Here is a 21,676-nt window from a genome sequence, read left to right on the forward strand (position 1 = left end):
AGGGAGTTCTTTATGTCTTTCTTGAAGTCCTCCAGCATCATGATCAAATATGATTTTGAAACTAGATCTTGCTTTTCTGGTGTGTTTGGATATTCCGTGTTTGCTTTGGTGGGAGAATTGGGCTCTGATGATGCCATGTAGTCTTGGTTTCTGTTGCTTGGGTTCCTGCTCTTGCCTCTCGCCATCAGATTATCTCTAGTGTTACTTTGTTCTGCTATTTCTGACCGTGGCTAGACTGTCCTATAAGCCTGTGTGTCAGGAGTGCTGTAGACCTGTTTTCCTGTTTTCTTTCAGCCAGTTATGGGAACAGAGTGTTCTGCTTTCGGGCGTGTAGTTTTTCCTCTCTACAGGTCTTCAGCTGTTCCTGTGGGCCTGTGTCTTGAGTTCACTAGGCAGGTTTCTTGCAGGGGAAAAGTTGGTCCTATCTGCGGTTCCAAGGCTCAAGTTTGCTCGTGGGGTACTGCCTAAGTCCTCTCCGTGGCGGCAGCAACCGGGAAGATCTGCGCCGCTCTTTCCGGGAGCCTCCGTGCACCAGGGTTCCAGATGGTGTTTGGTGTTTTCCTCTGGCGTCTGGATGTGCACAGAGTGCAGTCTCTTCTGGTTTCCCAGGCGTGTCTGCCTCTCTGAAGGTTTAGCTCTCCCTCCCACGGGATTTGGGTGCAGAGAACTGTTTATCCGGTCTGTTTCCTTCAGGTTCCGGCGGTGTCTCAGGCAGGGGTCCTGCCGCTCCTGGGCCCTCCCCCACGGGAGCCCAGAGGCCTTATACAGTTTCCTCTTGGGCCAGGGATGTGGGCAGGGGTGAGCAGTGTTGGTGGTCTCCTCCACTCTGCAGCCTCAGGAGTGCCCACCTGACCAGGCGGTTGGGTCTCTCTCCCACGGGGTTTGGGAGCAGAGAGCTGCTGCGGGCCGGGATCCGTGGGTTTGGGGCTTCCCACAGCGTGGAATCTTAACGTCAGCCTCCATGTCCTCTCTTTGCGGTAGCTTCTCCACCTTCTTCTCCTCCTCTTCCTTCCTTTCCTCCCACCCACCCTTCCTTCTCATCCAGTGATGGGCCTCGTTCTATCTTGTACCTGCGTGATAACATCATCCCACGAAAATGCACGTAAAATAATAAATTGTTCTTGCAAAAGGTTTAAGATACTGAACATAGTGCACATTTTTTGAAGTTTATTGAACTCTATTGCTTGGAGAATGTTGGTAAGAAAAAGTTTGCTCAGTACAGGAACATATTTTAGAAAAGTCGTTTCCCATCCAGGGTTTTGTGAACATACAGAGGTGTGACAGGACCTAGACAGAGGCAGCTGTATTACAAATGTAGCAGCATAAGATAATGCATATTCATTACTTTATAATTATGAAAGTTAGAAATGATTTTTAAAACTGACATGTAAAGGTCTTATGAGAGTTCCTTTCCTTCTAAAATTACTATAAGAGAATCTTCATTGGTTTTCTTCCTGTCTTCTGGAGACAGATTACATTCTATGGCTACTGTAGTCCTTTCATCTTCAAAGCTAACAATGGACTTTCCAGCTTCCCTTCCTCCCCTCCATGCTGCTCCCTTCAAACACAGAATTTATGCCAAACCTATAATCCTTGCAGTTATATTGGGTAGACTCATCCAGCATAATAGTGTGTTAGATCCCACTATTAACAACCTGAGTTCCCCCTGAAACCTCAACTCTTCTTGGCTGAATATTATATGTTCCCATATCCTGGGTATGGACTTGGGATTGTTATTTTGCTGAACACTGGGTAGGTGTTTAAATGAATTTCTAAATGGGCAAGGCCAACAGCTTTACTGTGTGTTTAATGGCATTCCTGTTTTTCTCACAAAGCAAGCAAAGAAAAGGGGATGAAGAGCAGAGGGAATATTATGGGTGGAGTTAAAGGAAAGGCTCCGAATCAGCCAGGAGTGGGTTGCGAGGGAAACAATGCACGGAGGGTCCTTTCCCTGAGAGATACAGTGAACCTAGGTAGTTAGTTATGGCTGAGATCCAAGCTACTTGATCCCTCCTCCTCCGGGAGCTTGGACAGGAATGGCAAGAGCTGATTTCAGAGAACCACAGGTAAGGAAACTAAACAGGCCCAAAATGGGTCCCAACACTTGGCTGTAGGACAGAAAAAACAGCAGGACTCTATGGCGTCCTGTAAATACTGACAGGGAAAGGACAGTTGTGGGGACCAACAATAAGTAACCCAAAGGGTATTGCTACTTAGAATGAAAATCAATCTCTCCATCCCTCTCTTTCTTTCTCTCCCAACTCCCCTCCGTTTTTCCCTCTCTCCCTCCCTCTCTGCCTCTATCTCCCTTTTGGAAAGGGGGCAGTGGTGGGGGAATGTAATGGAAGCCACCATGTCCTATCCCTTAGATGCAAAAATGCTCTCCTCTTCATGATTTCATGAGCCAGTAAAAGAAAACATGGGAGAATCAACAGGAACCTACTGGATGGCTGTTGCTAGGTCACCTGTCCCCTCTCAGGCTGCAGTACTGACAGCCCCCCTCCCATTCCACTGGCGTCAGAAAAGGGAGGAGGGTAGGGGGAGTAGAGAGGGGGTGCTGGGATGGGTAGGCACTGTCCAGCCTCCTTTTGAAGTGCAAATAAATCTAGGGGCCACTCAGTATCCATCCGCTGCACCCTCTTGCTCACCAACTGCAGACCTCCTCCTCCCTGTAGTCCCCCCTCCCCAAAGCCCTCATACACTCTACATTTAAGCCATCTCACACACTGTAGTGGCTCCAAAAATATTTTAAAAAGTGGTGGTGGTCTCTGGTTAGGGTGAACAGGGGTCTGCAGACGCCCACTGGTACGACCGGCCCCTCCAAGAGGAGTGGGACTGTTTGTGGCCCCGCCCACTCCGAGTCGGAACTACAGTGGGTCCGGGAGGGGGCGTCGAGCCCTGTGCGCAGTATCCCTCCGCCCCCTTCCCGACACCCTCCAGGAGAGCTGTGCTTGCCGCATCCTGCGCAGCCCCTGCCCGTTTGGTGCAGAGGCGTGAGGACTGGACGGGTTTCTGCCATTCCACTCGCGCTCAAAGCAGTGAAAGGCCAGTGAAAGGATCTACGGAGGACAGAGAACATCCGGGAGCAGGAGAGGGACGTGGGGAAGCCCGGGGACCTGGGCCTTGCCCCTGGCCAGGCAAGTGGGGGTGTGTCGAGGGTTCCGGGTGGTCGAGCACTGGAAACCACTGCCCAGCCAGACAGTCCAGTGGAGGCCAGCGGGTCCTGGCTGCTTCCTGAAGTGTGTGCTGTGCCTGGAGACCTCAGGCGGTGAGGAGGAGGAAGCGGGAACCCGGGCTGGGCTGCAAAAGCAGGGGGAGGCTGAAGAGGCAAAGTGTGAGGGTTTGGAGGGTGGCAGAGCCAACAGCCAGACTGCCTCACTCCTGGTGTCAGTCCTGGGCACAGGTTATGAGGTAGGCGGCCACAGGAAAAATGGCGGTGGGGGTTGGCGGGGAAGGGAGACGGCCCACAGGTGTGGGTGTGGGGCAGGTGTCCAGCACTGGCGACAGCTCAGCTGACGGGTGGTGAGTCCCCTTGGCTACTAGGGCTCTGATCCGGTTCCTGAGAGGGGCCCCGGTGCCCTGCGCCCTGGGTGCTGTCACTCCCCATAGGATCCTGCTTGATGGAAAGTGTCCTGTCTGCGCGGTAGGTCTGGCATATTCTGGCAGGCCACAGTGAGTGAGCATCTGTACACCAGAGGCTTGAGAAAAGAGGAACAGGAAAACGGCGTGGATTTCTGGAGGTGTGTGGTAATGGGAGTGGGCACCAGACAGTGAGTGGAGATGCAAAAGGGGTGGGGGTGACTGGCCAGAACAGGTGGGATATCCATAAGTGTCTCCTAATCTCATTTCTCACAGCCTTGCAGGTACCTTCTACACTGCCTTTCCCCTCCCTCCCAAATCTGGGGTCTGAAAAGATGGGGTGGGGATGATGACGGAGTCATAAATCCAAGGACCCCTTCAGAACCTGCTTTCTAGAATGTACTGCGCCCTTCCCCCATTTTTTGCTGCGCAAGGCAAGGAAACATGGCCACCTAGTGGCGAGTCTTCAGAATTGCAGAAGGGACTAATAAGGATGACATCAAGGAGTGGGTGTTACCTCAGGAACCCTGCAGCCAGGCTAAATCCAGAATGTTCCAGCAGTAGGACCCTAAATGCTGAAAGACACTTGATCTGGTTCTGATCCTTGGTGGCATTCTCAACAAGATCAGCTCTGCCATCATCTCCTGATTGTCATACATTTTCATGTCTATCCACAGCCCTGCTTTAAGGCTGCAAGCAAGGAAAGAAGGCTTCTAGGCGACTGTCTCAGATCTCTGGAGGTTGGTGAGACTCAGGGGCAGTGCAGGAGCCAGCCACTGAGGAGGCAAATCCAAATTGCTCTAACCCAAGGGGGTGCATGTTGCCTTACTGTCCCCTTAATTTGCCCACAGCTGCAACCACCATTTTCTGATTGTCATACATTTTCGTGTCTGTCCACAGGTCTGCTTTAAGGCTGGTTTTTCTGCAATCAAGGAAAGAAGGCTTCTAGGCGACTGTCTCAGATCTCTGGAAGTTGGTGAGACTCAGGGGTAGTGCAGGAGCCAGCCACTGAGAAGGCACATTCATTTTGCTCTAACCAAATTCAGATCACTGTCCCCTTAATTTGCCCACAGCTGCTGCCACCATTTTCTGACTGTCATACATTTTCGTGTCTGTCCACAGGTCTGCTTTAAGGCTGGTCAGTTCTTCAATCAAGAAAAAAGGCTTCAGGGTGACTGTCTCAGATCTTGGAGGTTGGTGAGACTCAGGGGTAGTGCAGGAGCCAGCCACTGAGGAGACAAATTCAGATTGCGCTAACCCAAGAGGGTGCATGGTGTCTTTACTGCCCCCTTAATTTGCCCACAGCTACTGCCACCATTTTCTGCTTGCCTTACATTTTCATGTCTGTCCACAGGTCTGCTTTAAGGCTGGTCAGTTCTTCAATCAAGGAAAGAAGGTTTCAAGGCGACTGTCTCAGATCTCTGGAAGTTGGTGAGACTCAGGGGTAGTGCAGGAGCCAGCCACTGAGGAGACAAATTCAGATTGCGCTAACCCAAGAGGGTGCAGGATGTCTTTACTGTCCCCTTACTTTGCCCACAGCTGCTGCCACCATTTTCTGATTGCATTACATTTTCATGTCTGTCCACAGGTCTGCCCTAAGGCTGGTTTTTCTGCAAGCAAGGAAAGAAGGCTTCAGGGCGACTGTCTCAGATCTTGGAGGTTGGTGACACTCAGGGGTAGTACAAGAGCCAGCCACTGAGAAGGCACATTCATTTTGCTCTAACCAAATTCAGATCACTGTCCCCTTAATTTGCCCAGTAGTATAGCATGCTCTATTTCCTCTCAGGGATACTAAGAATGTTGAGGTAGGTGTGAGTTAGCCTATGACCCAGTACAACAGCTCACTGCTGGGACCAGGGAATAGACGCTTTAGACACAAACAGGCATGGTTTTGTTGTTTGTTCTTTGTTTGGGTTCAGGGATGTGTGCCCACCTTCCAAGCACTGAGACTTCATTTTGTTTTATGCACTTGTAGGACTCCCTGCAGTCAGCCAGCTGTTTGTCTTAACACTGCTTGAACACAGAAGAGAGGGGAGAACTGTACCACATCTGTGAAGGTGGGTATGGGACAGGGTTCACTTTTAGGTGGGGTCGTCTCAATCACCCCAGAGTGAGTACTGTGAGATTTAGGGTCCCTTCTCTGTCCATTTGTAGCGTGTGCACTTTCTCCTCCCCTCTGCACCTGTTTCCCAGCAGGCAAAAGGAACATAGGGATTTCTTATGACTGGGCTCTTCCACTCAGCGTCACACCCAGGTGTCTCTGTGTAAGTTTCTGCAGCAGACAATGGAATTGGGTAGGACTGATTTCCTCATTCCTCTCTCCTAGATCACCTGCAGTGGCCGCTTGGTGGTGCTGAGGTTGCCGCTGACCAGTGCAATCAACAGGTCTGCACCCACCTAGGACCTGTTCGTCGTCCTCCAGCTTGATTTCACCTCTTCTGCACTGTATCTGTGTTATTGACTGAGACTGCTTGGGTAGGAGTCTCACTGGTGCCGGATTGGTTGGTCATTTACCCCTGTTCTTCACTATATCTCTTGAGTAATCAAAAGATCAGAGTGGGAAGATATAATACTGTGACAGATCTGTTGTTGAGACTGAGGCTTTGGTAGGCATTCCTAATTGAACCTTGCAACTTGTACCATGACCGGGGCAGAAGTTGAGACTGGTTCTCAGGCCAAGTCTGATAAGAAGCCTCAGGAAGAGGTTGTGGTGGATGGGGTTGAGAGAGAAAGTGAAGTCCCTCTGGTGGTCAGACCCAAAGTCAGGCCTCAGGCTCCAGCAACAAGTGGTGCTAGGCCCAAAACTGAAACTAAATCTTCCTCTCGGGCAAGGCCTAAAACTGAATCCCAGTCAGTGTCTGGAAGAAGGCCTAAAACTGAGGCTCAGTCAATGACTGGAGCAAGGCCGAGATTGGAGGCCCAAGTAATGTCTGGTGCCAGGCCTAAAACTGATGCGAGGGCAGTAGGTGGTGCCCGCCCTAAGACTGAGGCCAAGCCAATCCCAGGAGCAAGGCCTAAGAATGATTCCCGGGCTTGGGCCCAGAGTGAGTTTGGAGCTGAGGCAATGTCACATGCTGAGAGAGCACCCTTACCTAATGCCGTCACATGGCCATTGGTCAATTCCGAGTCTACAACTGTTACGAAGTCTAAGAGTCTGTCTATGGATAGAGAAATGGCCAATATGGGTAGTGAAACTTTTCCTAGCACCCAAGGTCAGAGTGGAATCGAGCCCTGGTTTGGACCAAGAGAAGAGGCTAATATGGGTTCTTGGTGCTATCCCAGGCCCAGAGCCAGAGAGGAGACCTCTAATGAGTCTGGATTCTGGTCAGCAGATGAAACTTCTACAATGTCTTCTTTGTGGACTGGGCAGGAGACTAATATCAGATCATGGCCCAGGGAAGAAGTGAACACTAGGTCCAGACACAGGGCTAAACATCAGGCTAACACCAGGTCCAAGCCCAGGTCCAAACAAGATGCCTATATTGATTCTTTGTCTGGGTCTGAGGATGAGGCAGGTAACCCGTTTTGCTTTTGGGCTGGAGAAAATGCTAATGACATGTTTAGGCCCAGAGGCAGGGATGAGGCAAATGTTAGACCAAAGATCAGGACAAAGAGAGAGAACTATTTTGAAGATGAAGAGGAGTTCTGTAAAGAGTCCTGGCTTTTGCCTGGGGAAGAGGCTAACAGATTTAGGGGCCGAGACAAGGAAGAGCCTAATAAGACCTTGAAAAACAGTGACCAAAAAGATGTTAAAAATGATGAAAAGGTCAAACAAGAGTCCAAGATTGAGGAGGAAGTCATTATTGGGTCCTGGTTCTGGGCAGAACAAGAGACTAGTTTGGAGGCTGCAGCTTCAGCAATCTGTGAATCCGAACCAGGGGCTGAGGAGGGAGCCATTGGTGGATCCCTGTTCTGGACCGAAGAAAAGCCCGATTTGGGGGCTGTAGCCAGAGATGAGGTCAGGCCTGAGTCTGAAGAAGAGGCCATATTTGGGTCATGGTTTTGGGATAGGGATGAGGCCTGCTTTGACCCAAATCCCACTCCTGTGTACACAGCTAAGAGCAGGTACCGAGATCCAGAAGAGGATCTTAATTTAGCGTCCAGGCCCAAATCCTGGGATGAGGTCACCATTGAATTTACACCTCCTTGCCATGGCGTTGGCTTTCCTTTCCCAAGACCCTTTATAATTCCTGAAGGGGCTTCTGGAAATACTGAGGAAAAAGCCAAGAGTGCAGAGCTTGGCGCAGAGGGGGAGGAGCAGGAATCTGTGGTTCAGCGTGATCCTCCTGAACCCGACTTCCCATTTCAGTATGATCCTTCTTACCGGTCAGTCCGGGAAATTCGGGAGCATCTTAAGGCCAGGGAGAGTGCACAGCCTGAGAACTGGTCTTGCAACTGCATCCAGTGTGAGCTTAGAATTGGGTCTGCGGAGTTTGAGGAACTTCTTTTACTGATGGACAGAATTCGTGATCCATTTATCCATGAGATATCTAAAATTGCAATGGGCATGAGAGGTGCTTCTCAGTTCACCCGAGATTTCATTCGAAACTCGGGTGTTGTCTCACTTATTGAAGCCCTGATGAATTATCCTTCCTCCCGAGCGAGGACTGCCTTTTTGGAAAACATGATTGAAATGGCTCCACCTTACCCAGACCTAAACATGATCGAGACATTTATTTGTCAGGTGTGTGAGGAAACACTTTCTCATAGTGTGAATTCCCCTGAGCAGCTCACTGGCATGAGGATGCTCAGACATCTCACTATAACTACTGACTATCACACACTGATTGCCAATTACATCTCCGGGTTTCTCGCCTTATTAACCACAGGCGATGCAAGAACCAAGTTTCATGTTCTGAAAATGCTGTTGAACTTGTCTGACAATCCCATGGTGGCCAAAAAGCTATTCAGTGCCAAAGCTCTGTCAATATTCGTGGGTCTCTTTAATATAGAGGAGACAAATGATAACATTCAGATTGTTATCAAAATGTTTCAGAACATCAGTAACATTGTAAAAAGTGGAGCGATGTCTTTAATCGATGATGATTTCAGTCTTGAGCCACTTGTTTCTGCATTCCATGAATTTGAAGAGCTAGCAAAGCAGCTGCAGATCCAAATAGACAATCAAAATGAGCCCGAGGAGGGACAGTAAAGTTAGTGTGATTAACCACCTGCCACTCATCAGCCTTATGTTCCCAAAGAGCCCTAAATAGTGCTTTGGTGTTCACAGTCTTGTTTCTGTGTTGTAACTTATATTTTTAATGCTAATGTTAACTTGTCAAACTCTTGTTGTGAGCTGGATCATTTGTGGATGCCAAAAATGAATATCAGAACTGAAAACACATTTGTTGATATTTGTCTTACCGTCCAGATTGTGATATTTTTTAGTGTTGAGCTCCCAGTGAACCAAGTCACATGAGTAAGCTATCCTGCTATTTGTCACTTAAACATGTGGTTCTCTGCTTGAGTCTGTGTTTTCAATAAAGTTCGATGTTAAAATTGGCATAAATGACCCTTCTTCACTTTAAAACTCAGGTACAGGTATGCTGTGCACATTCAAAAATAGACGATTAGTATTAGAATGGACACATGCTTCCTAGGAAGGGCGATTATTGTGGGCTTTGGTACTCAAGAAATATTTCAAAGAAGTTGGACCTAGATAAAGTAGTCACGGAACTGTAAGCATCCCTGGAAATGAACCATGGGATGTGAAGAAAGGTGTGTGATAGGAAAATATGTTCCAGTAGCATGAATGACATGGGCAAAGTGAGAACCTTAGAAAATGATAGAGCTGCAAAACTGGGACAAGGTGAGTTTTGAGGAACTGGGTAATCTGAACTCCAGTTAGCAATTCAGGTACATCTTTTGCTTCAATACTACCTAAAGGGCGAATGGAAAAGACTAATTCTGTAGTTCTCAACCTGTGTGTCACAGCCTCATTGGCAAACTTCTATATCCAAAAAAATATTTACATTGCAATTCATAATAGTAGCAAAATAACATTTATGGAGTGGCAAAAAAAAGTTAATTTTGTGGATGAGTGTCACTACAACATGAGAAACTGTGTTAATGGGATGAAAGATTAGGAAGGGTGAGAGCCACTGTGCCTAATTAAATGGGCTCAGAAGAAATATTTCCTGTATGATGATAATCTAAGGAAAGTGTTAAGAAACATCATACAAACATGTATAACTATGTATGGATTGATTGACATGAAACAATAGTATGCATATATATAAACATGTATATACATATACATACACACACACATATATATGTATATATATATGAATCTGGCATCATATTTTTAAAAAAATTAGGTCTTAACTTTAAAATGTGTGTATAAATAAAATGTGTGCAACTCATTGTGGCTGACGCAGCTCAATACAGCCCTTATCTGGATTAAAATATTCAGTGTTAAATTGTTAGAGACAGATGTTTAGCAAAGCATATGAAAGGTAATATGTTTCCATCCAGGGACTCTATAGTTGTAGGTGGGCATGTGTGTGGGGGGGTGTTTGTATAAATGAATAACCTAAAGCGTTAAAAAGTGTAGAGGTAAAGTGATTTAGAATAGTTATAAATAAATGAGGCTTCCAAATCAAGATTGCTAACTTTGTATTAGGCTGTTGATGGTACAAAAATGAAATTCTCATGTAATTATTACACTCAATCGTAACATTTCCTTTTTAGGTGACAACAAAGTTCTGCAGCTAGACAGTGGTGATGGCTGCAACAACCTTGAGAATTTACTTATGTCACTGAATTGTACAGTTTAAATTGATTACAATGGTAAGTTTCATGTTCCGTGTATTTTGCCACAACAAAAGCCTCAAACTGCAGCAGACCTTCACATGGGAGTGTTTCACAAGTTGGGAATGAAGTTGGTTTGGGGATAGATAATATGTTGTGGGAAATATACACTTCTTTATTATTTTTAGACAGGAGAAATCTTATTCCCTTGATTTGAGAATGTTATATATCTTCAAACAGATAAAATTGTGACTCATTAAATAAATATGAGCATGGTGAAAAAATTTCACTAACACAGTACACACTTGCTAAGATCCAGAAGCAGTCAAAAGGTATATGTGTGCATCCCATACATACAGGATAAAGATATAAATAAGATATACCAACCTTCATACATAGAATGAATTAAATGATAGAATAATATTACAGAATTATATAAAAATAGGTTACCATTGTATGTGCAGCACCTTGAAACACTTAATGTTATCCACACTATTGAACAAATCTTCAATATCTAGTGAGCAAAGTATCTACAAGTTAATAGCCTAAGCAAGCTTGAAAAGTAGCTCAATAAATAGAGCATGGAATCTCATGGTAGACTAAAGTAGGATCTAGTAGCCTGTGTTGATTTTGCCCAAACATTGTAGAATTTACTGGGCAGCACACTTTGCCACCTTATTTTAGTAGAGGAATTATAGAAATAGGGCAAAGTGGCAATTTTCCACTTCCTTTATAAACCACAAACCTGACATAGGGAAAGTTCTCATGGTAGGAACTAGAATTTAAGTGTTTGTTTTGTTGATACAGTTCAAGATTTTCTGTGTGTGCTTTCATATGTTCAAACATTATACAAACTAGTGCTAAAAAGTCAATTTAGACCCAACTCCTCAGGAAACCTTTTCTTTCTTCCTGCAAGGAAGGAAGCTTCCTTCGTTCCTTTCCTTTTTTGAAATAGGCCAAACACTCTTACAGGACATGCCCCAGGCTTCAGGCTAGAAGCTTTGACTACTAATCCAGCTAGCCTTCCAGCTCTGTCTTCAGGGCAAGGTGGTTCGGGTTCTTCTGGTACAGAGGTCAGCTCCAGAGGCAGAATAGTCTGTCCCGAATGCTTCAGAGCTGCTACAGATGCTCTGGTGGTCATGCTGGTCTGATGGGGAGTGGTATGATGAGGCTTGTGCTTGGACAGGCAGAGAGGTATGTTTAGTGTCATGGAAAAGGAGAGGAAGGACCTGACAAGTGGGGTAGGTATAATAGAAGGCAAGAGCTTAAGGGAACTAAGTTAGTAGTGTCAATGCTGTGTTAGCTTGAGAAGAATTTTTAAAAAGTGTTTTCAGAAGGACAGCATTGATTGGTGAAAGAAATAATCCCTCAGCCAGGTAAAGGTGTGTTTGCCACGTCACGAGCTCAAGAAACCGGTACTAGTCGTCCTATAGGATAGGTTCCTGTGGATAAAGCGCAGTTGCTATTGAAGTATGTAGGAACTGAGAAATGGCATCTTTTGGATGGATGGATGGTGGTGGTTGACACTAGGTGATAGTGCTTGAAATGCCTCTGACTCTCCCACTCCTTCCTATCTTCTGAATACCCTCTCATTCTATCTCTAGACTCCCACCCCATGCTGTGCCTGTCTCTGTCTGTCTCTGTCTCTCTCTCCCCCAACCCTGGCCCTTGTCTATATGTGTGTGGGGGGTGTTGGGGTGAAGAAATGATCTTACAGGTAGAATTGGCTTTAGGAACCCAGAGGGGAAACAGTGGTTACTGCAACTCTGCTTCCCACGATATGGCCTCTTCTCTTGTTCTCTACTTTCTGTTTGGTTTCCTTAATGGCAGCAGCCTGACAGCCAGCCACTGGAAATGTCCCAGACCAGCTCAACATTGTGGAGAAGAAAAGAATGAACTTGATGCCTGCCTTTTTCCTCCAGGGTTCCATCTGGCCATGGGTAGAATTTAATGTCACCCAGCCAAATGTAGGGACAACAATACGAGACATAGACTGGAAGGGAGAAAATTTGTGTGCTTTTTTGCTTTTTACATAGAATTTCTCCTTGGGATTCTCTAATCTTCTTAACCTCCAAAGAGATTCTGGCTCTCATTCCCAGGCAGCTGCTGACCCTTGCGAGACGCCCCTGCTCTGCTGTCCTATAGAAATCATTTCATAAAGAACCTCATAGGTTTTATTCTACACACTATTTTATATCTTCCTTTTATTTTGTTTACTGTCTATTTCTCAGGATTATTTACTTTATTTCCATCCTAGATAACAGCCATTGGTACATTCTTGTCTTTTCTGAGTAGTCCCCCATATTCTCTGAGTACCAGGTAAATGAAAACAATTCATATGACAATACGTGTGTGTGTGTGTGTGTGTGTGCGCGCGCGCATGCTTTTTTTAAAAACCAAGTGGTTTTTTTTTTTCAGTTCTGAAAACACCATTTAGCTGGCCTAGAGTTTAATTTCAATATAACACTATCCAAAGCTAGTAAAGGCTCAACAGTTTAAGGGCTCAGTATCACAAGACTGACTCCATTGTCAGATAACTGTCACAGTAGTGAATGTTTGGGTTACTAACGCTTCACTGTGACTTAGCTACTAATCACAAGTTTCCACAACTGTTTTCAATGTTCAGAAATTTGTGACGAAACTACGGAAGTCCTTCACTGTTACGAGTTTATAATAAAAGGGTTTTAGGTCTGTGAGTGACAAAGTGGAAGAGGTATCTAAGGATACAATATATGGGAGGTGCTCTTCCCAAGGAATTGCAGCGGCCTACCATTAGTACATGGATGCTCTCACTAGTTGTCAGTTCGGATACTTTACACTTGCTATTAATTAACATTGTTATAGCAGCTCAGTTACGTAGACTTGATTAAATAATGGGCCACTGGTGATCAACTCAAATCTCCAGTTCCTAATCACAGTCCCTGGAAATTGGGGATGTGGTTCAGTGTTCCAGCTCTCTAAGCATGCCTTATTTGCTGTTTTTGTTTGTTTGTTTCTGGTGACCAACTCTATCTTAATGCTACCTAGGAAGCCTAGTCACCATAATCTCATTAGCATGCAGGCTTGAATACTGGAGAGATTCCAAGACACTTTGACTCTTCGAATCTCGTGTTACGGAGCAAGGAACTAAGGCCAAATCATACTTTTATTGTATCTGTTACTGAGGAAACTCTAAGACTGAGAATGAAGATCCTCCTCTGTAATTCTTTTTTATTTTTGACACATAGTAGTTGGCCATATTATGGAGCACACTGATTATTCAATATATATATATACATACACACACAAAGTGTCATAACAAAATCAGAAATAATATTTCAATCTCTTCAAAAGTTTGTTCTTCTCTACCTTCTGTTTAGCAGAACTCTTGTAATATTAGTATTGGTTTAGTATTGAGGCTTTCCTTTTAAGACTTGCTTTCTCTTGTCTATGTCAGTGTGTTCTTTTTTTAATAAAAGACTTCACGCATGGTGGCATAATAAAGACTACATCTGATCTCGACCCCTGGTTCTTGATATAAAGCTTAAGCCTTAAATTCGCATGACTTAACAGAGTATTAAGGTGTCTCTGTGGTGCTGTAGCATGAGGACAGTCAACCAGAAGGAAAGATTCTGTGATTAGAAGTTTGATGTTTTGTGTTAACTCAATATCCAAGAGAGAAAGTGGAACTCAGTCTTGAGTTCAATTGCAGTGACGGCCAATAATTCTTATATAATGATTCCCTTCCAATGTATGAACTTAAGAGCATTAGGGAGATTACTTGTTGTATTTGCTACACAAATATCAGAATCTGAGTTGGGATTCCTAGCACTTACATAAAAAGCATGACCTGATGGCACACACTTGCAAACCCAGGGCTGAGAGGCCAAAACCAGGAGCATGAGACATGGGGAACCCCAAGACTTTCCAGCCAAACAGTTTATCCTATTGGTGAGTTGGAGGTTTAGTGAAATTCCTTGCCTTCAAAAAGAAGTTGGAGAGCAATAGAAGATTACTTCCCATGTTGGCCTCTTGCCAAGCAAACTTGAAAATGTATACATGTGTATCACAACCCTAACATATGCACACTAAAAATAATTTAAAAATTCTTATTTTCAAGGCCAAGTGGAGGTCCCTGGTTTATAGTCATACTGTTATGTAGGAAAGGGAGAGATACACTGACTCCATATGGAGTAGGCATAAAGGCTGTGGTTAAGATCCTTCCAAATCTTGTCCTATGGGAATTATTCAAGTAAATTATGAGACCCAATTTTGGATCCCCTACATTTATAACTTGACAGTCAGAAGTATAGAGGACTGTGAGAATTGCAAATGGCATCTTATCTACTGATGGTGATCATCGTGGTGTCTGGGTGGGGTCTGATTCCAACTTGAAGTGATTTGTTTTGAGGAACTGATCTAAGATCAATCGTGTCAGTCTACCATTTTAGAAGACACCTCCAGATTAATATATGTAAAGCCAGCCTCTGATCCTATACATCTTAGATTAAATTACACTGGAAGAGAAACCTACTTGTGTAGTATGCATAACAATGCAGGATGTGACTTTGTGTCATTCACTTGTAATTTAGGTAAGTTGTAAAATTAACAGTCTGTTTTTTTTTAATCAGCACCTATTCGTGGAAATCTTGTCAGTATTAATATTTGTGGCACTTAAATTTTTAGCCTGGCGGGTTGTGTCTAGGTTCCAAAGCTACCACTGAGCAAACATTTAACCCATTTCCTATGGAAATTTCAGTTGCAACCACATAACAGATATGTGTATGCACATGCGCATGTGTTAATAAGAAAAAGTAATAATCATGACTTGATCACTACTTAGGTATTTGCAGAGGATAATCACTCAAAGATTTTTGTGGTTGTTGTTAAGCTACGATTAGAAAAGAAATTTTGTCATCAGAGAGCCTTCTTTTCCCCTTTTTAGATAATATTCTAGGCTATTCTATGTAATATCAGGACCCACTTCGATATTAACCTGACCTAAAATGTTATCACCAAAGGATATTTGTCCCTTATGAATGAAAGAAGTGTGTCATCTTGTAGCACAGGTGAAATGTTCTTATCCACCAGTCCTTGGCCCTGCATCAATGTCAAAAGAATAATCTGTGAGATCTCATCTCTAAAATATCAGCAGATTTTTCTATCAAGGTTTTCAGGGTTTGATGGCCATTCTTAGAGCTCAGCCTTTCTATTTCCAAATTTTAACACTGTCTCCCAAGTAAAGGGCAGGACTAAGAGGTAAAACGCTTAAGGACGTATTCATCTGTCAGTCCATCACCTTACTCCACTCTCTGCTTCACTCTTCATGCATTCAACCTATAAGGTATCTGCTGCTCTCCAGCTATACTATGCACTTTAGTATTCCGTGCCTTCCTCAAGTTGTTGCTACAGTCTTCTCTATTCTTATGGTTCCCTGGCCCTCATCTAGGCTTAGATCAAATAGCATGGCCACTTTGAAGGTTTTTGTACGTTCATCTTCATCCCTTGTACCTTAGTGGGAAGTAATTACAACATCTTACATACCTGTAAAATATTTTGTTTGACCTTATTTTAGCAATTTCTTCCTTCCCTTCCCTTTCCTGTTGAATTAAATAATTTATGAATAATTAATAATCCCATCATTGGGTTTGCTACGAGCCTCAATGCTTTATGTTCATGAATAAAAGACACATACACAGTCTCTATATTTTGGTATGCCCTAATCTGCTTAATAGCTGATCCACTGCCTAAGCGCCAGGTGGTTAATCCTGAGTTCTTAGTTACTATGTTCTGTCTCAGCTACTCTGAATCCAGAGGGCCGCCCAACTGGGCCAGCTCCTTCACATGAGGGCCATGCATTTCTGCCAGGCACTCTTAGATATGGTGTCTCCCCTTTCCTTCAATCTCTCCCAGCATGGCAGTCCTTTCCTTCCTCTCTCCAGTCTCAAACCTGGGAATCCTAAAGTCCCGTCTCTGTCTGCCCAACCCAGCTATTGGTTCTTGGCATCTTTATTTACCAATCAGAACCAAGGCAGAAGCTACATGCAGACACTCTTTACAATTTTGGTGGGAGGACATAAGTAGCATCAATAATACAGACAGCTACACTTTCCTTCTTCTGTCCTTTCTGTTCTGTTCTCTTCTTTGCAGTGTGGCTAAATCAAGTTCATGGTCTTATGTGTGATAGGCAGTCCCTTAACCACTGGTTATAGTTGGCACAAGCCCCTTCTTTTAGCATTTGGAATCTTTTTGTAAAGAATAGTAAAGAGCTAGTGTGGAGAAACAAGTGGCATAGAGAAGGAGCTTGGTTAGTGGAGGTATGAGCCAAACCAGCATAACTGCAAAACCTAAATATTTCATTGCTTTAAATAGGAAGTGTTGCTAACATGAAGATTTATTCAGATTTTTTGTTTTTATTATCATCTTAAATATTTTTAAATTATTATTACCTTTAATCTTTTCTACAGTCTGTCTTAAGGTTTTACTGCTGAGAACAGACACCATGACCAAGTCAAGTCTTATAAGAACAACATTTAGTTGGGGCTGGCTTACAGCTTCAGAGGTTCAGTCCATTATCATCAAGGCAGGAACATGGCAGTGGTAGATCCAGTGTAATTCCATTAGAGAAAACTGATTTTCCCTCTCCCAACAGGTATAAGGTTCAGTCGTTCTTTTACCCCAGTGGCTAGAATTTCATTCATTCATTCATTCATTCATTCATTCATTCATTCACTTTTTAAAAATATATATATAACAAGATATAATAAGGTAACAAAAACTATCATATTGAAGTTGGATAGAACAAATCAACAGAAGGAAAAGAATTCATGAGTAGGCACAAGTCAGAGATCCACTCATTTGCACACTCAGGAATCTCATAAAACACTGAACTGGAAGCCACAATATGTAAGCAGAGGACCTGTGCAGACCCATGCATGCCCTGTGCATGCTGCCTCAGTCTCAGAGAATTGATATGAACTTTGCTCAGTTGATTTAGAGCACCTTGTTCTCCTAGTGTCCTCCATCCCTTCTGAGTCTTACACTCTTCCTGCCTGCTCTTCTGTGTGGTTCTCTGAGCTCTGGGGGGAGGAATTTGATGAAGACATCAGTAGATATCGATATTGATAAGATAGTGTTCCTAGATTTCTCACTCTGCATGTCTGACTGTGGGTCTTTATATTTGTTCCTATCTGCTGCAGGAGGAAGTTTTTCTGATAATGACTGATATACATGTATAGCAGAATATAATGAAGAGTCATTTAATCACTATATTTTTTCTTGTTTTAGACTAGTTTCATTTAGTTTGTCCCATGTCCCTGGGATATCTAGTCTCTGGTTCTTGGTCATACAAGTAGTGTCGTCTGTGGGTTCCATTTTGTGGAGTAGACTATAAGTCAAATCAGATATTGGTGGTAGGTTCTTCCCACAAAACTTATGCCACCATTGCCCTAACATATCTCAAAGACAGGACAACATTATGATCAAAAAATTTATGGGTGACTTGATGTTTACATTTCTTCTTTTGATAATTTGCAGAGTATTTTCCTGTACCAAAACACTGGGAGATGGTGTTGAAGGCTTTATGTAGGCACCAGCTAGGCATCTCCATGTTCAAAGAGTTATGCGGGTGTTATCTTCAGCAATGGGGTCTTGTTTTTAGTTTATGGAGAGCAACCTATAGTCTTAGCAACAGCCTGGGTTGTTTGGCAATCCCATAGAACCCTTTTGACCGACAATTCAGTTCAGTGTAACCCAATCCCAGTACTGGATGATTCATTTGGTGACAAGAGATGGCCAATTGGTCTCTGTCTCCCCCGTTATTTGGCAATTTCATTTAGCTCACCTTCACACACACACACACACACACACACACACACACACACACACACACACACACACAGAGAGAGAGAGAGAGAGAGACAGAGACAGAGAGACAGAGAGAGAATTCACTGCATTATATTTCATTACTACCACTCTTAATTATTTCTCTTCCTGTATTCCCTTCCACAGCCCCTCTACCCTCCCTATCCCCACTTGAGACTCTCATTCCAGTCCTCACTTCCATCCATATGTATCTACTCTGTTTCTCTTTCCTAAAGAGATCAATCGGTTCCCTCTAGTCTCTTACTTCATACCTACCCCTGTGCTCTATGTGTTGGGGTTCAGCCTTCACACGGGATCAGAGTTCTCAACTGGAAGCAGAGATATCTCTGAAAGGTGCATAATAAATATACACAGACTACTTTTCAGATACAAAGTGACAGGCACTTTTTCAAGGCTTAAAGTTTCTCTCTCTCTCACTCTTCTCTCTGCCTCTCTCGCTCACTCGCTCCAAGCTTGAGGCTGCACACACTGCATTCTCTTGCCCACTCTGCTTTTCTCCATTGTGCTCTTCTTTTCTCAAACTCACACACTCACACACACCTCTATTCATTCCCCTTTCACTCTCACACACACTCTTCACACACACCTCACACACATCTCACACACACCACATGCACTTTCACTCATACACTTCTCCACACACACCTCACATTCTCTCTTCACTCTTCACATGCGCTCGCTCTGTCTCTGTCTCTGTCTCTGTCTCTGTCTCTCTCTCTCTCTCTCTCTCTCTCTCTCACACACACACACACACACACACACACACACACCTCATGCACACCTCATTCTCTCTCCACTCACTCTCCAGTTGCTTTTCACATGCTCACACATGCTCTCTCAGTTGCTCCCCTGGCTTTTTCTTGCCCCAGTCTTTTTTTTAATTGATTTTTTTCATCTTTATTAACTTGGGTATCTCTTATTTACATTACAATTGTTATTCCCTTTCCCAGTTACCAGGCCAACATCCCCCTAACCCTTACCCCCTTCTCTATGGGTATTCCCCTCCCAACCCTCCCCCCATTGCCGCCCTCCCCCCACCAGTCTAGTTCACTGGGGGTTCAGTCTTAGCAGGACCCAGCTTCCCCTTCCACTGGTGCTCTTACTAGGCTATTCATTGCTACCTATGAGGTCAGAGTCCAGGGTCAGTCCATGCATAGTCTTTAGGTAGTGGCTTAGTCCCTGGAAGCTCTGGTTGCTTGGCATTGTTGTACATATGGGGTCTCGAGCCCCTTCAAGCTCTTCCAGTTCTTTCTCTGATTCCTTCAACGGGGGTCCCGTTCTCAGTTCAGTGGTTTGCTGCTGGCATTCGCCTCTGTGTTTGCTGTATTCTGGCTGTGTCTCTCAGGAGCGATCTACATCCGGCTCCTGTCAGTCTGCACTTCTTTGCTTCATCCATCTTGTCTAATTGGATGACTGTATATGTATGGGCTACACGTGGGGCAGGCTCTGAATGTCTGTTCCTTCTGCCTCTGTTCTAAACTTAGTCTCCCTATCCCCTCCCAAGGGTTTTCTTGTTCCCCTTTTAAAGAAGGAGTGAAACATCTGCAGTTTGGTCATCCTTCTTGAGTTTCATGTGTTCTGTGCATCTAGGGTAATTTGAACATTTGGGCTAATAGCCACTTATCAATGAGTGCATACCATGTGTATTTTTCTGTGATAGGGTTACCTCACTCAGGATGATATTTTCCAGTTCCATCCATTTGCCTATGAATTTCATAAAGTCATTGTTTGTGATAGCTGAGTAATATTCCATTGTGAAATGTACCACATTTTCTGTATCCATTCCTCTGTTGAAGGGCATCTGGGTTCTTTCCAGCTTCTGCCTATTATAAATAAGGCTGCTATGAGCATAGTGGAGCATGTGTCTTTGTTATATGTTGGGGCATCTTTTGGGTATATGCCCAAGAGAGGTATAGCTGGGTCCTCAGGTAGTTCAATGTCCAATTTTCTGAGGAACCTCCAGACTGATTTCCAGAATGGTTGTACCAGTCTGTAATCCCACCAACAATGGAGGAGTGTTCCTCTTTCTCCACATTCTTGCCAGCATTTGCTGTCATCTGAGTTTTTGATCTTAGCCATTCTCACTGGTGTGAGGTGAAATCTCAGGGTTGTTTTGATTTGCATTTCCCTTATGACTAAAGATGTTGAACATTTCTTTAGGTGTTTCTCAGCCATTCGGCATTCCTCAGCTGAGAATTCTTTGTTTAGCTCTGAACCCCATTTTTTAATAGGGTTATTTGTCTCCCTGCGGTCTAACTTCTTGAGTTCTTTGTATATTTTGGATATTAGCCCTCTATCAGATGTAGGATTTGTAAAGATCTTTTCCCAATCTATTGGTTGCTGTTTTGTCCTAATGACAGTATCCTTTGCCTTAAAGAATATATGCAATTTTATGAAGTCCAATTTGTGGATTCTTGATATTATATCTTAGAGCTTTTAGGGATTGCAAGCTGGTTCAACCACTCTAGAAATCTCTCTGGAGGTTCCTCAGAAAATTGTCAAGCTGCTAATGTATGCTGTCTTCTGTTTCTTTTTGGAGGCACTCAGAGCTATGAGTTTTCCTCTTAGCACAGCTTTCATTGTGTTCCATAAGTTTGGGTATGTTGTGCCTTCATTTTCATTAAATTCCAAAAAGACTTTAATTTCTTTCTTATTTCTTCCTTGGCCAAGTTATCACTGAGTAGAGTGTTGTTCAATTTCCATGTATATGTGGCCTTTCTGTCATTACTGTTGTTATTAAAGACCAACCTTATTTTGTAGTGATCTGATAGGATGCATGGGATTATTTCTATCTTCTTGTATCTGTTGAGGCCTGTTTTGTGACCAATTCTATGGTCAATTTTAGAGAATATTTTGAAGATATTTACTGGCCCTTTCATTTGGGAGTCTTCACTCTCTTCTATACCTATTATCCTTGGGTTTGATCTTCTCATTGAGTCCTGGATTTCCTGTATGTTTTGGGTTAGGAGCTTTTTGCATTTTACATTTTCTTTGAAGTTTGTGTCACTGTTTTCTATGGTATCCTCTCCCCCTGTGATTCTCTCTTCTATCTCTTCTATTCTGTTGGTAATGCTGATGTCTATGACTCCTGATCTCTTTCCTAGGTTCTCTATCTTCAGGGTTGTTTCCCTTTGTGCTTTCTTTATTGTCTCTATTTCCGTTTTTAAATCCTGTATGGTTTTATTCAATTCCCTCACCTGTTTGGCTGTGTTTTCCTATAATCCTTTAAGGGATTTATGTGTTTCCTCCTTAAGGGATTCTACTTGTTTTACCCATGTTGTCCTATATTTCTCTAAGGGAGTTATTTATGTCATTCTTAAATTCATCTATTATCATCATGAGATGTGATTTTAAATCCAAATCTTGGTTTTTTGGTGTATTGGGATATCCAGTATTTGCTTTGGTGGGAGAACTGGAGTCTGATAATGCCAATTAGTCTTGGTTTCTGTTGCTTAGTCTCCTGAGCATGCCTCTTGCCATC

At 43.8% G+C, this 21,676-nt stretch overlaps 1 protein-coding gene across 13 annotated transcripts; it reads left to right on the plus strand.

The window, feature by feature from the left end:
• Positions 1-2,937: 2,937 nt before the first annotated feature.
• Positions 2,938-9,088, plus strand: Gprasp2 (G protein-coupled receptor associated sorting protein 2). Of its 13 annotated transcripts, none has more exon segments than NM_001401158.1 (9): positions 2,938-3,137; positions 3,648-3,740; positions 4,257-4,363; positions 4,480-4,555; positions 4,702-4,772; positions 4,934-5,010; positions 5,168-5,238; positions 5,555-5,636; positions 5,906-9,084. In NM_001401158.1, a coding segment is annotated over 1 exon segment (2,511 nt). In that variant the 5' UTR covers positions 2,938-3,137; positions 3,648-3,740; positions 4,257-4,363; positions 4,480-4,555; positions 4,702-4,772; positions 4,934-5,010; positions 5,168-5,238; positions 5,555-5,636; positions 5,906-6,220; the 3' UTR covers positions 8,732-9,084.
• Positions 9,089-21,676: the final 12,588 nt, after the last annotated feature.

The sequence above is a fragment of the Rattus norvegicus genome, chromosome X (genome assembly GCF_021556685.1).
Source record: "Rattus norvegicus strain SHRSP/BbbUtx chromosome X, alternate assembly SHRSP_T2T, whole genome shotgun sequence".
In the NCBI taxonomy this organism is placed as follows: domain Eukaryota; kingdom Metazoa; phylum Chordata; class Mammalia; order Rodentia; family Muridae; genus Rattus; species Rattus norvegicus.